The sequence below is a fragment of the Doryrhamphus excisus genome, linkage group LG5 (genome assembly GCF_037039965.1).
Source record: "Doryrhamphus excisus strain RoL-2023G ecotype Guam linkage group LG5, RoL_Dexc_Guam_v1.1, whole genome shotgun sequence".
NCBI lineage: Eukaryota > Metazoa > Chordata > Actinopteri > Syngnathiformes > Syngnathidae > Doryrhamphus > Doryrhamphus excisus.
Window position 1 is genome coordinate 23,135,307 of NC_136361.1, and position 21,895 is coordinate 23,157,201.

At 41.0% G+C, this 21,895-nt stretch overlaps 1 protein-coding gene across 3 annotated transcripts in view; it reads left to right on the plus strand.

Moving 5' to 3' along the window:
- The window catches only part of LOC131105461 (CUB and sushi domain-containing protein 3-like), a 234,974-nt gene that overhangs the window by 32,433 nt on the left and 180,646 nt on the right, over nt 1-21,895 (plus strand). For all 3 annotated transcript variants that reach the window (XM_058053596.2, XM_058053597.2, XM_058053598.2), the window contains exons 4-5: nt 7,945-8,139; nt 17,480-17,708. In XM_058053596.2, the coding sequence (XP_057909579.2) occupies nt 7,945-8,139; nt 17,480-17,708 (424 nt within the window). The remainder of the gene's footprint in view (nt 1-7,944; nt 8,140-17,479; nt 17,709-21,895) is intronic.

Genomic DNA, 21,895 nt, shown 5'->3' on the forward strand with positions numbered 1-21,895 from the left:
AGTTATATTAACACGAGGTACCTCCATGAAGTCAATTTGATATTTTCCAAATCAACGTGACAACCCCCCCAAGTCCTGAACTTTTTCTCCAGCTCCAGAGGTGCATCTGAAAATTGCACGGCAGATGGCGAAGGGAATTAGTTGAACTAATGGATGTAGCAAGTTATGTGTGCTGAAGCTGAGCGGAGTGCGGCGGAGAGCTGTCTAAATATGAGTTATCCTTCCGTGACCATCTTGCTCACACATTCCCAGCAAATCCGCCTCTTCCTGTCTCATTCATTCATTCATTTTCTACCGCTTTCCCTCACGACGGTCGCGGGGGGTGCTGGAGCCTATCCCAGCTGTCTTTAGGCGAGAGGCGGGGTCCACCCTGGACTGGTGGCCAGCCAATCACAGGGCACATATAGACAAACAACCATTCACACTCACATTCATACCTATGGACAATTTGGAGTCGCTAATTAACCTAGCATGTTTTTTTGGAAACTGCAAAAAAGGTCAGTAAGGATAATTCATAATGCCGCCTATAGAGAACATACGAACTCCTTAACCTAGCATGTTTTTGGAATGTGGGAAAAAAACATGCAAACTCCACACAGAGATGGCAGAGGGTGGAATTGAACCCTGGTCTCCTAGCTGTGAGGTCTGTGCGCTAACCACTCAACCGCCGTGCCGCGGTCATAATACTTTTCATAATCTTTTCTCATAATACACTTTTTAATGTTTTCAACTTTCCGTCACGGGCGGCAAGGCGGTCTAGTGGTGAGCGCGCAGACATCACAGCTAGGAGACCAGGGTTCAATTCCACCCTCGGCCATGTCTGTGTGGAGTTTGCATGTTCTCCCCGTGCATGCGTGGGTTTTCTCCGGGTACTCCGGTTTCCTCCCACATTCCAAAAACATGCTAGGTTAATTGGCCACTCCAAATTGTCCATAGGTATGAATGTGAGTGTGAATGGTTGTTTGTCTATATGTGCCCTGTGATTGGCTGGCCACCAGACCTATCCAGCTCGGATAAGCTCCAGCACCCCCCGCGACCCTCGTGAGGAAAAAGCGGTAGAAAATGAATGAATGAATGAATTAACTTTCCGTCACCTCGGATATTTCCTTCTCCGTACTTCAGATATTCTGCTGTTGTTGTCTAGCGAATGATCTGTTTGTTTGCCGGACGAGAAGGCTGACCTCATCCGCAATCCATACTGCTCCTCACTGCCATGATGAACCTTTTTCTTCCATTTTCACACTCTGCTCATCCTCCCACCTGCACCTGACACGACCAGTGCAGGACCTCCTCTTCCTCCGTCTCCTCTCTGACTTAGAGCGCTCTCATTTTCCTGGTTGTGCCATCTTCGGGAAACTGAGTCTTTATTCATTCTATACACTCACTCATTTTATTTGACTGTTCTTCTTGCGTGTCAAGTAGAACCTCAATCTGCTGGGTTGCTCACAACTATCATGAACTTCATCATTATTTGTTAATGTCCAAGTGTTGGAGCAGCAACTCATAAATATTTGAGAAGCATTCTCAGCAGGAAGTGAAACTTCCACTTGCACCTCGCGTGAAATAGTGGCGCCATTATGCTCAACAGCAGCAGCAACCTATTGTGGGGCTAACTTCATCTTATTTCACGAGCGCACCTTCTATCGACCTTCTTGTGCTTTAATTACATAGCGATCGATATCAGATACCAATAATACAAAATAATATATTGCAGCACAATCCGAAAAGAAAAACATTGCAATGATTGAGTGAGAGCAGATTGCTTTGATGTCTGTTTTTTTTTAACCAAAGGAAAACTTTATGAACATTTCAAATGACAGTACATATGTACAAGTGAACGACCGCGTCTTTTTGTTATGTTGCAAAAGTTTCACTGCTGCCGCATCATGTGACTAAAAATGTCTGAGGCTCGTAGACAGGACAAGCTTATTGAATCACGGGTGCAATTAAGTGGATTTTAACGTGTGTGCATGTGAAGGACAGTCAAGAGCAGCGCCAGATGGGAATCGCATTTCTCCAACGTCCTGCCAGTCTTGTGTCAACGATGGTGTGATGCAAAAAAGGCCATTTTGAAACCCAAGATTCACCGTTAAAGCGACCTTGCAATGGCCGAAATGATCTAATAAAGAACAAAAACAGGCGGTATTGTTTAAGACAGGCCAACGATGACTTCTAAGGTCCGTTGTATATTTGAAAGTGAGCAATAGATGGTAGCTGTGATCAGTAACTCTGACTAAATAGGTAAAAAGCTGCCTTCATGCCCTTGTTGAAGGTGGAGTGTTTGTGAGTGAGAATATTTCTTTGCCTGTCTCAGCCTACCTCGGTGCCGTTTCACCAAAACCACTTTTAGACATAAAACATAATGCCATCTTATCTCTGGGAATATTTCATTTAGCTGTTTGTGGCGATGCACAACCTCCAGCTCATTTGCCTCGTGATGAAAAAACACGACTTGAGTCAGTCGTCTTTGCCCTGCCAACCAGTCCGCTCGGAAGCCAAACCGTCGGCACCGGTGGGGAAATGTGTGCTGCTCGCGTGCTCGTCAAAAATCCATCGTCTTCAAAGACTGAACTGTTAGATACACAGAAGAAATAAATAGCTCTGACAAATCCTGCACCCGACTACCTCAATTACTAGTTCACATAAGTCACTCATCAGTGTGAACGGGATTAATACAACACTGCCTGGCTCTGGAGATGAAATGGAACCGTTTATAAAAAGAGTTAGACGAAATAGCTCAATTTTACTGCTAGCATATGCTAATTTTGCTGTATTAGGTAGAGCCATCATAGTTATGAAATTGCTTTGCAGCAGGTCAGGCGTGATCGGGCTGCCAGTAATTAATTGGCTGTTATAAAACAGTGTGGATGCTAAGTGTAATCCCAATATTGCATTCGATATTTGGTTTTAATCATAAGCTTTTAATTGTAACTCAAGAGCTCATGATATGGGCTCATATGTATCAATAAAACCTAAAGCAAAAATAAGTACAGAAATAAAAATCATGACTATTAGATCGTTTAACAACCATCCAGTCACTTTTAGACACTTTCCAACTGTTTGGAAAGTTTTCCAACACGGTGAAAACTGCATTTTGTGTTGTCACAGAGCAGGGCGGGTTCTGTTGACGGGTCCGCCACTCAGTCAAACCATCATGTGGAACTCTACGTGGCCAATAACACGGTACAGGGTTGTACCAAACGTAAAGTCATGTATGGAATGGTTCAACATACGTAAATAGCGCCCGACCTGTCAGTCATCATCATTATGCTTGATGTCAGCACTTGGTTCATGAAAAGCAACCCTCAAACCTTGTCTTGACCGTAACTTCATCATCTTTATTCAAACTAAATAAAGGAAGCAGCGAGTAAAGCAGCTAGTATGTAAGTAGGCAAATAAAATATGTTGTTATTGCTCATTTAGACAGTGTAGTGTTGACAGTGCAGTGAGAAAAAAGGATGCTTTGTATCAAAATCCCACGCTGTCTTCAGGTTTCATTGTTGAGTGACAATAGCAAGACACGGTGCCGGTGCTGTAAGCCATACCAGCATCATAGCCTACATTAACCCTTAGATGCACGAGTGACTGGACCCTCACTCTTCCATAAGTGGGTCAAAAATTTTGCCATTTTGATTAGGAATAATCACTTGTATGATATTTAGTATTATATTTAGGAGTTGATAAGTTGATAAGAATTTTTGACCCACTTGTGGAAGGTTGGGGTAACACAAAAACAGAAATGTCTTAAAATATATAGTAAAAGGTAAGTTAAAAATGTGAATTGCATGATATCAAAAACGTGTTTTTTGAGGAATACCAGGAATATGAAATGATAAATTTTCATGACAAACATATTTCAAGAAAACAACCTGACCTGGTCATTTTTGACCCACTTATGGAAGGTTGGGGTAGTAACACAAAAACTAAAATTTCTTAAATTGTATAAAAGGTAAGTTAAAAATGTGAATGGCATGATATCAAAAACATGTTTTTGAGTAATACCTGGAATATGAAATGATAAAAAATGACAAAGATATTTCAAGACAACAACCTGACCGGGTCATTTTTGACCCACTTATGCATCTAATGGTTAACAGGCATATTCGTGGTGCTAACCTGTGTCGTTGATGTATATATAGCTTGTACAACGACCAACTTTATCCACAACAAATGATTTGGATCGCGCCACGTCCTGCAAATGAACTTCAAATCTAAGAAATGACTTCTGACTTTCAAGACACCAAAGGGCAATGAGTCACTTTAGTATAATTACAGCTGGGATGCATCTATCACTTTTTAATTAGTGACCCGGGGTGAGTTAGTCCAACATTTGCTTGCACAAGCAGGCCGTTTCTTTCTGTCTGTAGTCCTCTGAAGAATAAAAACAGCTGTGAAGCAATTATTATGTCAAAAAAAAAAGATCTAAATCAGCTTAAATCTTTTGAATTGATGGAGTTGGTATATTCCAAGTCAGGGAAAACAGCGGCTGGCATGATGGCGACTTATCAGTGGTGTGGCTAATTATGACTAAAAGGACTACACTTCCCATGATGCTTAGAGTGCATCTTCAGGAAGTAGTGGATTGGACAAATGAAGTGGACGATAATTATTGCAAAGATGATTTGATCTAGGCAGCACGGCGGTCGAGTGGTTAGTGCGCAGACCTCACAGCTAGGAGACCCGAGTTTAATCCCACCCTCGGCCATCTCTGTGTGGAGTTTGCATGTTCTCCCCGTGCATGTCTGGGTTTTCTCCTGGTACTCCGGTTTCCTCCCACATTCCGAAAACATGCTAGGTTAATTAGCGACTCCAAATTGTCCATAGGTATGAATGTGAGTGTGAATGGTTGTTTGTCTTTATGTGCCCTGGGATTGGCTGGCCACCAGTCCAGGGTGTACCCCGCCTCTCGCCCGAAGACAGCTGGGATAGGCTCCAGCACCCCCACAACCCTTGTGAGGAAAAGCGGTAGAAAATGAATGAATGAATGAATGAATGAAATTTGAGTGTGTTAAATAAGTGGTCCTGTAATACAGCATATGTGAGTACAACTTTGATTGTGGTTGATGTTGAATTCTGATGAAAAAAAGCATAGACATATACTCATAGACCTATATATGTACATTTTTTTTCCTCTTTGAATTTAGTGGCTGTGGCTTATATGCGGCTGTGCACTATAGTCCAGAGATGACAGTAATCATAAGGTTATGTACCCTATAAGTGGTACTACCCCAACAACAGCACGATAACTGCACTATTAAATAATGGATTTCATGAATTACATATCATATGAAGCCATCTGTTATGACGGCAGATGGAAGCATAGTGTGGTCCCCCCCCCCCCCCCCCCCCCCACACACTCACACACACCACAGTCACACAAAGTCTGACGCTGTTTTATAATTTTATTCTGACCTGAACACATCAACAGCAGTGCAATTCCAACAGCATCTCAACTCAACTCACAAAACACATCTCTACTGCTCCTTGGAACGACGCTTTCTCAGTTTCAACTTTCACTTTCATTTTGAGCTGGTAAAACATACAAATGTTTATGGAATTGGGTCCTGTCATTCATCTTCAATCACTCATTTATTTTCTACCGCTTATCCTCACGAGGGTCGCGGGGGTGCTGGAGCCTATCCCACCTGTCTTTGGACGAGAGGCGGGGTACACCCTGGACTGGTGGCCAGCCAATCACAGGGCACATATAGACAAACAACCATTCACACTCACATTCATACCTATGGACAATTTGGAGTCGCTAATTAACCTAGCATGTTTTTGGAATGTGGGAGGAAACCGGAGTACTCGGAGAAAATCCACGCATGCACGGGGAGAACATGCATACTGGAATTGAACCCGGGTTTTCTAGATGTGAGGTCTGCGTGCTAACCACTCAACCACCGTGCAGCCCGTGATTGATCTTTTTGTTCATAAAATACAGTAAAATGGGCATATAGCTGCAAATCCTGATTAATTAATTAGAAAACTGATTAATTAGATTAATAAAAATAATCGGCACAATTACAAGTGAATCAGAATGGAAAATCATACAATATCACATGAAATAAATGTTTTGTCAGCGCTGGGGGGGTTGATGCAACACGTTTTGCACACTCGGGTTATTTTTGTGACATTTCCCCAGCTCTGTCAGCTTGGATGGAAGTGGCTGATATACCTGTGTCTAGAGATGTTCAATTGTGTTGCCGGGCCATTCAAGGACACGCCAGGAGTTGTTCCTTTGTGGCCCTTTTGTCTTGGCTGCGTGCTTGGGGTCATTTGTTGTGTTGAGCAGTCTTGACAAGGTTTTCATCCAGGACATCTCTCTACTTTTCTATGTTCATCTTTCAACTGTGAACAGCCTCCTAGTTCTTGCAGCAAAAATAATGGCTGCTTTCCACCACGCTGCATGGAACTTTGGCCAACGCTTGGAAACGCAAACTCAAAAAAAAAATTTATGGAGCCCCGCTGTCGCAAAGGTCACATCGGTGGACGTCTTTTGGACCTTTTTGGAACTTTCACCCATTCCCTACACTGAAACCTGGTTATTATAATGACACCAATGCGGATGTAAACAGTAGTAATAGTAGTAGTGGACTGAAAAAGGAAGTAGCTAATGGCGCCGCATTCGGATGCTAAATGAATGCAGACTCATCCACTTGCAACAAGTGCATGAAGGTGACATTGTGCAAGGAACATCTTGTTAGTAAACAGAGCTACACAGAGTCTGATGCTCTTTTTAAATTTCATTTAACGACTCTGACACGCAACAGGTTTCGCCATCGCTCTCCACAACGGCAACACTTCCTAATTATCCACGAATCACCGGTGACGAGTGGGACTAAGAGCTGAGTTCCGAACAACAACACTATAACATGCTGGTGGGGTTTTTCCGCTCATTGTGTAGGCTTTGTTTTGCTGCAGGGTAGGCAGTGACAATGACCAAGACAACGAGCTTTTTGTGAAAATATACATTTCAAGCATAACTTTCATTTTGAAAAATATGTAAAAGATGTATAAATACTGGGTTTGGGTTGATAAAAACATAAAACTATGTCTTTGGTATTGAATGACTGTGGTTCACTAATTTAATCTGTTTAATATAATCTTTGCCCCATTCACTCCGTGCTTGCCTCGACCTTCCCACCTTCAAAAAACAACTCAAAACCCACCTGTTTAAATCCATCCATCCATTTTCCTCCGCTTATCCGGGTCCGGTTCGCGGTGGCAGCAATCTCAGTAGGGAAGCCCAGACTTCCCAGTCCCTTGTTTAAATCCGTTTTTAATAAATCCGCCCCACTTTTAGCCTTGTTGTTTAGCTCTGGATGAATGTATGGATGTTGTATTTTAATGCATCTTTTTCTCTGTTTTTTACTCAACTCATTTTTTTTCTTTTTTTCTTCACTGTAAAGCGTCTTTGAGTACTCTGAAAAGTGCTATACAAATAAAATGTATTATTTATTATTATTATTATTATGTAAATGTGTTTAAGAAACTATTTCTAGTATGTCAGGTGGTTTTTTTTCAGGTTTTTCCAGATGGACAACCACCTGTTTTGAATTTCTGAACTCCATTTCATGCTAACACAGCTTGTAATATTTGTCAGAAGAAATACTCATTGTTGAGTCCACATAAGAGCAGATGACAGCACGTCTCCATATCCAAAGCTATTTAAATGAACATTGTACAACAGCAGAGCACCACAATTCTAAAAGGCAACAGATCCATCTGACAGATGTCATTTGTTCAGTGATGAATATTGAAAATGAAAAGCTCTGGTATTCAAATAGTGCACTAGTTATGTTTTCCCATGATGCATCATGCTAACGTACATAGTCTTTAAGAGTCAAATGGTGTTTTTCTAATATTCAGAGACGAAGCCAATGCAACCATCATGTAATCATAATCCTTTTTAACTTTTTTTTTTCTGTCTCAATTTTTCAGAGCTCAGGAGCAGCTCTTGCGGAAACCCGGGAGTTCCATCGAAAGGCATATTAAATGGAACACAGTTCAATGTAGGGGCAAAAATCCGTTACAGGTGTATATCGGGTTACGTCCTGGATGGTCATTCGCTGCTCACCTGCGTCACGAATGCCGCCGGTGTGTCGGTTTGGGACTTCCCGGTGCCAATCTGCCGAGGTAAGATTGTATCCCAGATTCATTTAGTCTGATGGAGCAATTTGGTGGTGAGATCTAATCATGCATACTTATGCTGTACAATCATATTGAAAGGTTTGAGCTAATTATTAATACATTACATTATTCATGCTTATGTTGTCATTCTTCCATTTACCATAAATAAATTGGAGGCTAACTAGTTAGCTCGCTAAACAATTTAACTATGCCTGTGTACATGCGGTGTGTGATGCGATGTAAACAAAGCGATCTGTACTGCCGCAGTGCTTGTCGACGTGTGGCAGACGCATGTCAGACTGGCATGAATATATCAATCAAGTGACAAATGTCACCGTGAGGCTGGATGATAGGCTCGATCGACCCACATTATGTTGGAGACACTACAACAAGAAATGTTCAGAATGCTAATAGTTGAGTTATTATGTTTTATTATTGCTTTTGGTGTCTATTGTATTCAGTAATACGAGTATAAAAGTGACTATAGGGTTGTTTTAATGTTCACAGGGCTCTAATGATGTTAGAAAACATGATTAAAAGGTGATAAACAGGTTTTCTATGCTCCAATTATGAAAATAGTGAAGATATTAATATTTGCGGATCGGGTCTGGATCCAATTACTGTATTTTCCGGACTATAAGTCGCACTTTTTTTCATAGGTTGGCTGTTTCTGCGACTTATACTCCAGAGTGACTTATAAATTAAAAAAAATATTTACGTTACATAAACACTGGACACCTTTTCTGTTCATGTTTATTTTTGGTGTAGCTCAATAAGCATTGTGTTAGCATATCTTACACCTATTCAGCTTGTTCTCTATTCTTTTATTGTTAGAACTTGCCTTCCAAGAGGACATAATGTTGATTTGGGTCAAGTAGTTTACAAGATAAATTACATTCAAAAAATGTGACTTATACTCCAGTGCGACTTATGTACGTTTTTTTTCTACCTAATTATGCATTTTTGGCCTTGTGCGACTTATACTCCGGAGCGATTTATAGTCCAGAAAATACGGTAACTACGATAAACGAGGGATAACTGTAATCCTGCACAACAAGTACCTTTGAAACATTACATTATTAAGTTAAACTCCTGATGTAGACATGCAACGATGTGTGTGTGTGTATGCGTATATATGTATAATCAAGACATGTTGAAAAATTACCATCATTTATTTTGCACTGTTGGATCAGTCGTGGATCTAAGTACAGCTCTAAAATGTAAAAATGAGAAAATGCAAAGATTTTATCTGTGGTCTTAAACTTTTGATCAGCTCAACGTGATGACTGCTTTCTCCAAAATGTTTTGTCTCACTGCCATTTCTTCCTTTTTCATGATGAAGCTCCACTTAGAACCTCCTTAAGATCCAACAGATCAAAATGTAAATTCTTGCCATTTTTTCAACTGGTCTGAAGTTAGTTAGTAGTTGCAGTCATTGCGTCTTGAGTCGGACTACAATTTGGAACATCACTTGACTCTTGTGGAAAATGAGCTTTAGGCACCTTTGGAGTAACGTCCACCTTAGTCGTAACAAAAACACGATGAAATGATCAGCGACTACTAAGCTATTATTCATGTCTTTCCTCGTTTTTTTTTTTTTATTCCTTAGAAATGTGCTGACTTGGCTCAGCGTTGTTGGCTCAGCTTGTGGCTTTTTTTGCCATCACGGGATGGCTTACCTGAAAGCTGATGTTTCAAAGCGGTGAAATTATTCATGGCTGTGGCAGTTAAAGAAGAGACCATAAATTGGTGTACATAAATTGAATTTCCTGTAAGCTCCACGTCGTAGAAGGCCCCCATTAGTTTATTTGAAAGCTTTTACTGTCAAAGAAACATAAGCCAATGTTTTTATCTAAGAAAGTTAACATGACTCATATAGCTGAAAGCAAACATTACGCCCCAATAAAGCGGTTACAGATTATTCAGATTATTCAGGGATATTTTATACACGGAAGTCTTGAAAGACGTGCTTGACTTGAGGTGTGACTTGAACTGTGATTTTGGGGGTGAACTGCTGTCAATCAGATGTCACCGCGGCCTGTTTGGAAGCAGCCGTGTGCACGTTTGCCGAGGCCATCTCGGGCACGTCTTGTGTTTTAAAAGCAGATAGGAACATACTTCTAGTACTTCTCTAATAGTGGGGCGAGGTGAGGTGCCGGGGGGGGGGGTATGCAAGATGGGAGACTTTCAGTATTAGTGGCATCACCCATGCTTGGATGATACATACGTTTGCAGCTAGGTGGCAGGGGTGCTCAAACTAATCAACAGGCTGCCTGTTGGACGGAGACTGATGGGGGAGGAGAGATGGATTTTTAATTTCCAATAGAAATTTAAAAAAAACAGAGGAGGCGTCAGACACAAGCAAAAGTAGCGATAACTGGAATAAAAAGACTAGGAAATATGACAAAGCATACTTAGCTCTTCATTTTACTGGGAGTACGGTTGGAAAAAACATGCCTTGGCTGACTACTTGCAGAATTAAGGTAATATTTACCTATTGACTAGAATACTACATATGAATTATCTATCAATATTTATTTACAAATAATGGTCCATCGTCAACCACAACATGATAATCATTTATTAAGTAATTACTTTTGGAAGGAATGCGATAAGAGTGAGGAACCGATGTTCAAACTGTGATGTAGCAAGTGATGACTGTATTTCATTTAAAAAAAAAAAAAAATGGGTCCACTAGGGGTGTCATGCCAGAAAATAATGGAGAACCAATGGAGCCCTCCAGCATGCTCTGCGGTCCACAGTGTGGCTGCTAAATCGTGTTAGGCTGCATAGGTAGCATGACCGCTTCACATTAGCAACACTTCATTTTGATCTTGATAAGCAGAACATCAAAAAATAAAGCAAACCTCACTTTTTCCTCTTTTGTGGTTATTTGCATACTCTACTCAAAGCCAAAATTCTTGAAATGGATGGCAGCTTGAATTCACCGGCACGAAGATAGAAAAACCCTTCGAGTATTGGACACATTATTCATTTGGAACATGTAAAACTGAAACATTTACCATCAGCCTTTTCATCTTGCCAACGAAAGAATGCACCAGGACCGCTTTTTCTCGACTCTGTTGAGCTTCTGTCGGGAAGGTTTCAACCATTTCAACCATTTTTGGTCAAATGCAATAATGATGGCATCATTTGCCCTTTACATTTGAAAACGTAACACATGATTATCCATATTACTATACAATATACCACCTCAGCGTTTGATCCACTTGACATGCTCTTCAGACATTCTAAAAAAAAACCACCACACTGAAAAACACCGACCTGTCCAGAAGCTGAAAGTGAACTGAAAGGTCAGTGTCTCCATGGCTGTGCGAGGCAAAGTTTGAAAACTTTCAATATTCACAATTTCTCTAGTTGGTGGAGCTTAAATGAAAAAAAAAAAAACATACCTGGAGATACTATGTACTGTAATACTAAAGAGGATGTTCCAATCGATTGACCACCGATCAGTATCGTACGATAACCACGCAACAGTACATATGACGATCAATGCCTTTCAATCCTGATCACACAAACCGATCACCTGTGGTTTGTACCATTGCAGCCTGCAGGGTAGTCTTGCTCTATTCTGGGTCCTCGTCAGTTAGAGACCCATGGGGTTGGATATGATCCGTACCCGCCAATCTCCCTAACGGATGTTGAGAATTGGAATCACTATTGTAAGACCCTGATCATAGGGTTCCTGTAGAGGCTGATCTTGGTTTTTTGACCCATTCATGGTTTCTGAGGCTGGTTAAGACTTGACTGTATTTTACTCAGCTTTGTTTTTGGCTTATAATGGTTTCATTCTCAGTCAAGACCAAAGCTACAATACATTACCTATACATTTTGCAGTTTGTACAGTATGTAAATGTATGTTCATTGTGATCTGCTTGCTAACTGCTAACACTTAATAGTTGAGCTCACTGTCTTCTGTGTTCATTTCACACAGAGCCAATGCCCACAGGCACATGCAGAGTGAACCCTCCCAACGTACCACTGAAAGATGGAGCGGAGTCACATACGCTTATGTCAATTTATCGAGGCCTCATTACCGACTTTTTTTTTTTAAATCGTTCGATAAATCGATCTATCCGTTATCGTGACAGGCCCGGCCTTGAGTTCCACATATTCACAACTTCCATCTGCCTCATCAGCACCAGCGGGGAGCTTTTATGAGAGGCGTACGCTGAACCCTGACACACATGCAAGCCCGGTTTTCAGTGATTACACGGCAATGATGAATGTGTTGGTTTCCCAGCACAGCCTGGGAGGAAAAAATAACCAAAATAACAGGTTTTGTTTCAGTTCCAGTTTGAAAAAAAAAAACTGTTGCGTTTGTTGTCTTAGTTGCTGAGACTGAATTTATACTATAGTTCGAGGGACGGAATTTTCATGTTTCTTTTTGTTCCTATGTGAAATACTTTGGATAAGCATCATGGCAGCGTAAGCTGAAAATCTGCCAATGACTGGAGTGTATTCAGACAAATCAGATATATCCTGTCATTGCAACAGACATCAAACGTGCTGATGAGACCACATTGTGTACATTTGGGTCACAGAAAGAATCCCACAATCTTCCCAGTGAGTGTTTTTTTTTTTGATTGGCAGCGTTCTGTTTGTAATGTGTGGTGACTTTGGTGGTGTGGTGACTTTTGTTTTATTGTGAGAAGCTGCTTCTACATTTTTGTCATTATGTTACATAACCTTGTAACAGATAACTGGCAGATTGGCAATTCCCAGTAGCTCCTAAACACTTTTCAATTAGCTCTCCAAAGACTTAATTGTTATTATCAACTCCTGTTCCACAATATTAGAAACTCTAAATTATGATTATTTATTCAAAATTATTTAAATTATTTGTACAAATTACTGTTTACGCTGTACATCATTTGTTTGATGTCATCTATATATTCTACACATTATTATTTATTATTATAAACATTTTGTTGGCAATTTCACTGCTGTGTTACTGTATGTTATCTATCCATCCATCCATTCATCCATCCATCCACCCATCCATCTAAAGTGGGGTTCCCACAACTCAGGAAGTACTTTGGTAGCGCTTGGGAGTGTGACCAATCACAGCAGAGTGGGCATTCCTAGAGGCGGGCAGTGGGTGGAATAAATTAAAATGGACCGTTTTGGCCATTTAGCTGGAATAGGTGCAGATTCGGGAAGATCTAGAAAGTTTTTTGTGCGGGTTATTGTGTGTCGCTGCTCTACAGGAGTCCACAAAATGAGCATAATAGTCCCCTTTAAATAACAGAGGACGATAAGAATCCGAGTCCATATGCTTTGCTTGAACGAGCGGTGCAGATATTCTCCTACCAAAGCATTCAGCGATGCTCAGCACAGTTTAAGGTAAAAGACCGAGCATACAATATGTTTCAGAGGATCCAAGCTCGGAAGAAACAGAAAGCTGCAGATGGAGGGTTCCTTTCCATTTAAAGATGGTGTTAGCCTCATTTGCCATTGGCTAGAATTTGTGCTCTTTTTCAGGCCCGGACACTGCTTGATCCCTTTCTCCCCTCATCTAAACCCGGTGTGTCTCCTGTGTGTGGGCAGATGGTCTTTTCATCTTATGTCCTCTGAGATCCTGACCTCTCTGCTCATCAATTGTTTCTCACTAAACACGCAGCCGCACATACGTACGCTCTCACAATTCGCCATTACTCACACCGTCTCTTAACACCTCCATCTTATGACGAGGCTGCTTCTTACCTCCTTGCCCTTCCGATGCGTATCCTCTTGTCCTCGTGTTTTTGTATAAAAAGGCAAAAATGTGCTGGAATATATTCCTGCTAGAAGCGGAGTGAAAAGGTGTTCCACCCAAATTTGACAGTGATTGTCATTTTGGAACAAGTTCTTCTGCCTCATCGTGCCAATTTTGTTTGAGTTTCAACATAATGTGGGAGTCGTGAGCTCATTGAAGACTACAGCTCTTATGGTGGAAACGTCATGCAGTCGACATTTCATGTTGGGAGTATTTGGTTCACCAGATTAATGACATTTGCTTTGAATCATCATCAAACATGCTGCAAAATTGCTTTCTAAATTAACCAAAAAAGAAAAACGAAGGAAGGCATCCTTAAAGAAATGTACTATAGAACTGGACGAGTTGAAGAATGAAAGGTTGTTATGCAATCGGCTTGATGTACTCCAAGGGGACCAGCTGCTAATAGGAAATTAATTATTAGAATAATGAAATGCTACTACCCTTTAGACCGTTCCATTCCCTTCATCTAAATTGTCTGTGGACGTTCATTAAACCAGGCAGCGAGACAGCAAATTGAGAATGTGCGGCACCATCAAAATATTGATACGCTGCCGCAAGCTGATATCCCACGGATTAAAACATTACGCCGGAGAAAGACCTTCATTCTTTATGCAAAGAGGTTTTGTCAGTGTTGCCTTGGTTAGCGTCGTTGGTTCGACTCAAACCAAAGAGACTCTAACCAAAGCAAATCTTTCCATAGAAAATAATGTAATAGTAGTAATCTATGCTCATTTTCAGGCCTTTGTTATTGAGTTGTGGACTTCTATAGAGCAGCTACACATGATAAGCTTTCTCTATCTTCCAGAATCTGCACCTATTCTAGCTGTATTTCTTTGTTTAATGAGAGCGACGAGTTTGAGTGCAGAATGATTGAGCTGAAGATTGAACATTATATTTCACTTTTTCTATATTTATTTAAAACAAATATTGGGATATACATTGCGTATCGATATTCAAGCTAAATATATCCGGATATGAATTTTGGTCCATATGATTAATGAAGAAGACCGAGGTTTATTTTTTCCATTGACATCCATCCATCCATCCATTTTCTATGCCGCTTATCATCATGCACTAGGGCTGCGGATGCTGGAGCCTATCCCAGCCGTCTTTGGCTTAATATATTGAATATATCCTAAGATAATACTGATAATAAATATGTCACAATGTCGCATTTTAATTTCTTAACCAAATTTCACTTCTCCCACTTATAAAACATTTCAAATGTCTTGCAGCCGAGTAAATGAAGGATTCCATGTAGACACAGGGATTATTGCAAAAAAAATAGAAACCCTTTGGTGATAGAGTACAGAAAATTAAGCACCCGTTCCTCCCAACGATCAGGGTGAATAATTCTATGTAGGAAGACAAGTGTTATATATCTTATCAAAGTCAAGGGGAGTGAGGATTAATCTTTCCTCAAGTAGCATTAGATTACTGATGGTGGGGATGTAAATGAGCTCAGCTAAAGCAGTTCTAATCCTCACCATCTCCCCCCCCCACTGCCACCGCTTTTTAAAAGAGACAGATCCTTTTTTTGTCTTTAAATCCAGAGCACGCTCTAATGATTTGCTCAGGAGCACATTCAGCGCCAGTTTTATTTGACTAAACCTTGTTGGCAAACTGCACTCCGCATCCTGCCATGCGTGCCAGCCAAACAACATACACTATTCTTGAATTATGCATCATTTAAAGAATTATCCGAGTGAAGCCGTTGAAAACTTTCAAACTGTGGAACATTCACGTGCCGCCGCCGCTTGTTGGATTGTGATTAGCTGCACCGTGGCTGCTTTTCAAAGAACTCTCTGGGAAACACGCTGCGCCTGTACAACAATTATTCCCCAGCACCTCATTTTGTTTTACAACTCGTGTGCTGCAGCACCTGATACATTTGATTAATGAGCATCGCTTCTGTCACTCTGCTGGGAAAAATACTTTTTTTTTTATTGATCTTAAATGTGTGAGAGATTTGTCTACAGTATATTTAATGTATGTAGAAAACTCTGTTGGTGTCCAGCGCGTATTAGCATTTAGCACGTGGTTCAGGGAGATTGTTATGATTAAAGATCATGCAGAGAAACACCGAACTTTATTTAGTCATGTCCACAATTCTGCCATTTAATTGTGATATTTTCTCTCAATTAATTCATTAATAAGTGCTTGCTGTTTTCTGGTTGATGGCCTATAATTAGTCATAAAATATTGAAAGACAAGTCGTATGTAGTATTAGATTAGATTACATTACTTTAACACCACATGTCCGGCTGATTGAAAAAAAAGTTCTCCTATTTTGTGTGGAAGTGGTACATTTTTGGCTTCTTTGTCCTTCTTTTTCACTCAATATGAAACCCTTTCTTAAGTTTAGAACAAATAAATGGAAGGCTAACTGGTTAGCTTGGTAGCTTGCTATATATCTCTTATGTCTTTTAGTCATACCGTAGCCTGCACGTTAGCGTTGTGCAATATGTTGTAAACAAAGAGTAATATGAGTTTAAAGGGGACGATAGGCTTAACTCACAGATGCTTAACTTCAATACCAAAGACATATTTATACATTTATACATTTTTATAAAGCCGAACACCCCATCCCAAGGACATAACGTCTTTTAGGTTTTTTTTGTGCAACAAACAAATACAAATACTACTAGTAATAATAAAAACAATATAGACAAATATCAAAGTGGCACTTGCTTCCTTTGGCTTTTCAGTATGCAGCTCTCACTGGATAAAGTTGCCCCCCCCCCCCCCCCCCGCTAGGCCAATTTTTATGTATCGGTAAAAAAATACAGCAAAGAAGCTAACTGCAATCTTTGGTCTCCCCATTATTATTTTTCCTTTATGGATTTTCCGAATCCGTTTGCCGGCTCTTTGACCAACTGTGTCATGTTTCAATGCCGTCCACTCTGACATCCGTCTATCGTCCCTTCAAAGGCTTCCACTGGCACAGCAAGATACATGACAGTTGAATTATGGGACTCCTGTGTGAAGACTGTGTTGCCATTTGAATTCTTAAGAGAAAAAGAAAGCGATAAAAGGAATAGAGAGGAGGGTTGTGAAAAATAGAGGGAGGATCTGAGGAAGAGGGGGGGGGGGGGCGGCGTGAAAAGACATGCAGAGTGAAAGACAGCCGCTACTATATTAGAGCACATTAACATGCAGCTGATGCTGCATGCTCCCCACATTGGAAAAATTTACAATTTCACAGCATTTTTAGTCCTGTTAATCAGCATGTTTGTTTCCTGAAACATGTGGGGGCTCTGGGGGGGGCACTGCATTGAAATATTACTCAAAATGGAGCCTCTTTGTCTTCGCCTAGAAAAGGTGTCGAAGGAAAAGGAGAATGATTCCACATGCAGTTTTCCCATCAGTCGTCTTCTCGTAGTTCCACCGGAAGTATTGAAATCCTTGAACCCAACAAAATGGAGGGTCAAAGGAAAATAATATTTTTGGGGCGATAGGGGCATTAATTTGAGAACAAATAAGATGTTTACATGTGAAACTAAACTAAAAGCCACACCTGTTCTCTCTTTACTCCCCACTTTGCTTCTCTTTGGTACCTGACAGCGGAGGACACGTGCGGCGGCACCCTGAGGGGCTCCAGTGGCTTCATATCCAGCTTTGATTTCCCCAGCGGGGACTCCCCTGGGGTTGGAGGACTGGGTAGCAGCGGGGAGTGTAAATGGACCATTCTGGCTGACCCGGGGGATACAATCTCATTGGTGTTCACTGAATTTCAAATGGAGGAAAAGTCGGATTATCTAGAAGTGGAAGGATCAGAATCGCCGACTATATGGTGAGTGCCAGCGGAGTTTTTACGTCCTTCACTAGGGGCTCACACTTCAAATATTTACTTATCTGATATCACATGGGCCTAACATATACCTATACTGCATTTCAATGATACTAATTGTACTTTTAAATACCCTGTATTCATATTTCTCTGTTTATTTTCATTCATTCATTCATTTTCTCCTGCTTATCCTCACGAGGGTCGCACAGGTGCTTGAGCCTATCCCAGCTGTCTTTGGGCAAGAGGCGGGGTACACCCTGGACCGGTGGCCAGCCAATCACAGGGCACATATAGACAAACAACCATTCACACTCACATTCATACCTATGGACAATTTGGAGTGGCTAATTAACCTAGCATGTTTTTGGAATGTGGGAGGAAACCGGAGTACCCGGAGAAAACCCACATCTGCACGGGGAGAACATGCAAACTCCGAGGGTGGAATTGAACCCGGGTCTCGTAGCTGTGAGGTCTAACTACTTGACCGCTGTGCAGCCCGTCATTGATCTTTTTGATCATAAAATACAGTAAAATGGGAATATTTGACACAATGCTGCAAATCATGATTAATTAATTAGAAAACAGATTAATTAGATTAATTGGAGTACCCGGAGAAAACCCACGCATACACGGGGAGAACATGCAAACTCCACACAGAGACGGCCGAGGGTTTCGGGTCTCCTAGCTGTGAGGTCTGCGCGCTAACCACTCGACCACCGTGCAGCTGTTAGCATTTATACCAAGATAAATGTTACGTATCAGCAGGCTCACTGAATTTTTACATTTGTGTGTCTTCACACATTTAGAGACATTTAACTGGCACCACTACAAGTCATTAGTTTTATTAGTTTAAACAATTTAGAAATAATTTAGCAATGTTGGGGAAAAACATTATTTTCCTAGAATTTGTTTTGGTCTTTGTTTCCCCACACAAAGCAAACGTGAATCCAGCACATCCAGTCGTTGACCCGATTTATCACATCACTGGACAGACACATATTGTCTGAGTTATTAAGCATAGCTCATCTCTCTTGTTAACATCCAAACCAGTTGCAAACCAGCGAGATGGTCTTAAGTGTGACCATTTATAAGTTGATGATGCAGAACCCCCCCCCCCCCCCCCACCACCACCAACACAAGCAAGCAAGTAATCACATTGCACAATTGGCCCTGCGCGTAAAATTAATTGTCCTCACTGACTTTTTATGTCTCTCTGACTGGCCATTGGCCAAATAGACCTTCCGGTATCTCAGCGTATGTACAGTATCATCGTCATGATCAGCAGCAGCTTGAAAAGATCAGCTTTACCGACTCAACACATGCGGTACTTTTTAGGCAAAGACACTCAAGTCAAGTCAAGCCAAGTCAAGTTAAGTCAAGTCAACAAACTCAACAAAATATCTAATAATCAAAAAAACACATTATATTAATATGAGCAATCACTTTTTTTGGCTAAATAGAGAACCTGATATGACTTATACATATTCTAGTTCAGTGTTCATATATTGTAGATTTTTTTTCAAGTCAAGTCAAAAGTGAAAGCTTTGTTTCAAAATACAAAGTTTGTGTTATGAATTTATGAATTTTTGGTGTCAACATTTCAGCTTTTTCTCATTGTGCTTCTTGCTCTATTTTTTTTTTTTTTTTTACAATTTTTGCTGTTTTTGACTTCCTGCAGTGACGCAATGACAAATGAGTCGCTGACCCAGAGGCCGCACTTTGGGCGCCCATACTTTTGTTGATTTTTGTCGGAGTCGTCTTTGTAGCATCGGCACAGTAGACAAACGTTGTGGGCGATGGTGATGGAGTCGAACGGGGCCGGTCAATGGCGGCCAACGTGTTGGAACGGTCAGCCCTCACAGGCTGCATCACCGCAGCTCAAAGAATATTATGGAGTTGAATTTGTAGCTAATTTGGAGGTAGCCATATTAAGTGCACTAATTAGCGCTGCTCTCTCTCATACCCGTTCCCGTCTTGTTGCTTGAGGGGCGAGCTGGTGTTGTGTGCCCCGGTATTTCTGGCCAGGTTTTGGGAACCGGGCCGGGGCTTTCGGGGTGCTTTCCAGGAGACCAACGAGGCGTACGGACGTGTGCCTGTGATATGTGATACTTTTTCTTCTACTATTCTCCTGATGGATCAGGCAAAGTCCCAAAGATCAACTGGAAGATGGCGTTTACGACGCCTGCTGTTTTGTTATGTCATTATTGCGAATGCTCCTCTGATAATTCCACAACATATTTAGCTGCCAACTTCATCAGGAAAGATTCCCGTCCACGGAGATGACGTTAATGACAGCTTAATGGTTTTACGGGGCAGAGCGCAGTGAAGGAAGTCTGTTTTGCTGACAACTCTCAGGCTTTTCTGCTTTTTATCACGGCAGATTTCTATCACATTTCTTGAAATGACTTTATTGATTTTCTGGTTGTCACAGGTTGGTGCGAGGCTACATTTCAGTCATGGAAAATCTCGGTTTCCTTCTGATAAAAGGCGATGCTGAGGTGCGGCTGGATAAAGATGACTTTTTTTGTTATTCTTCTGACCTTTAATGTGATTGCACAGCTCCAAACACAAAGGGCAAATGCAACCAGCTGTAGATTACGTGTCAATCATTGCATAATTCTAGACAAAAACCCATCTTTGCAGATAGCAGGTTTTTTATTGTTATGCCGTGTATCTTTTTTAATCTATTTGCGTCTAACCTTCAGGGCTTTGCAAATTATACAGATTATCATCAATAACAATGGTTTTCAAACATGTTTCACTGTTCAGAGGAATTTGGATACAAGGGATGCCCAGTGGATGATTACAGAGGTTGGTTATATTATCATTTGTACTAGACTCTCTTGGATTTTGTTGTTCTTCGCTAATATTTCCCAGGATGTGAGGACATGGTGACTGGTGCAATCAATAAAGCCTTTTATTAAACAAAGACAAGACAAGACCCCAAGTGGTACAGCACAGAGAAATGCAAAGTAAGACAATAACCACAAAAGGTTAGGAGGGACCGCTACGTCTCACATAAAACTCACCACGGTAGAAGAAAATGGGATCATGCTCAACAAAGCAGAATAAATCCAGGAAACGGAAAAAGTCCGATGCAAACGGGGCACATCAACTCCACAAAGTTGAACAGAAAACAAACATCCGCTGGACGCAAATGAACCAGCAATTAGCTGTAAGCCCTAACACAACCTAAATAGAGCCCTAATTACCAAGAGCAAACAGGTTTGTTCATTTTCCCCTCAGACAAGAGTAAAGCTGAAGCATATGGTTTTAAACAGGAAACAGAAAAACAAGGAACCGCAACAAAAGTCCAATCTGTCATGTCGCACGTGACGGATAATTATTTGGTTCACAGGAATATTAAAACTTACTCATGTCTTCTCTAAATGCTCTACGCTGGCGTTTTAAACTAAGTTTGGCATCCAACCATTTTTTTGCTGCTTATCCTAAACATGGGCGTGGTCAGTCGACAATTTGGAATCTTCAATTAGTCAAACATCCATGTTTTTGGGATGTGGAAGGAAGTATCCGGAGGAAAAAACATGCATACTTGAGAAGAATCCACACAGAGATATTTCAGGGAGGTTTGGATTCAGATCCCCAGACCGACCATGTGACCACAGTATAAGAAGAAAATATATTTTGCCATTACTCCCTAGTGTTCTGATTTAGTAGAAGTACACTCACTGAAACGTCTTTTGACAGTAATAAATGACTGTCTATACTGGGGTGCCATCATACCGGATACTTCCACTTAACACTCCGGTCTCAAGGATGGTGGCCTCGACGGGACTCATTACATTTGTATATTAATGAGATCGCCACACTCTCCTTCAGCCCTCATTCCATCAAATTCCTTTTTTTTCCCACCCAGATAACTTTAATATGCCTCACAAAACCATGTTAGAATCCAGTAATAGTCGATGAGACAGGCCAAATAGATGATATGAAGCACGGTGGAACTTGGACAAAACCAACCTCCAAAAAATCAGTGCATTGGTGCCAGGAAGTTATCTCCAAAAAGCCATATTGCTGGTCTATGAAGAAATCCAAATCAAAAGCCGGAATGATTCTGTACTGTTGGTATGGACCACATTTTTCCAATTGGACCTTCCCATCTTTAGTCACTCAGTATGCATTGAAGGAAATACGCTCACTTATTCTTATCTATTAAGGAAACCGGGCAC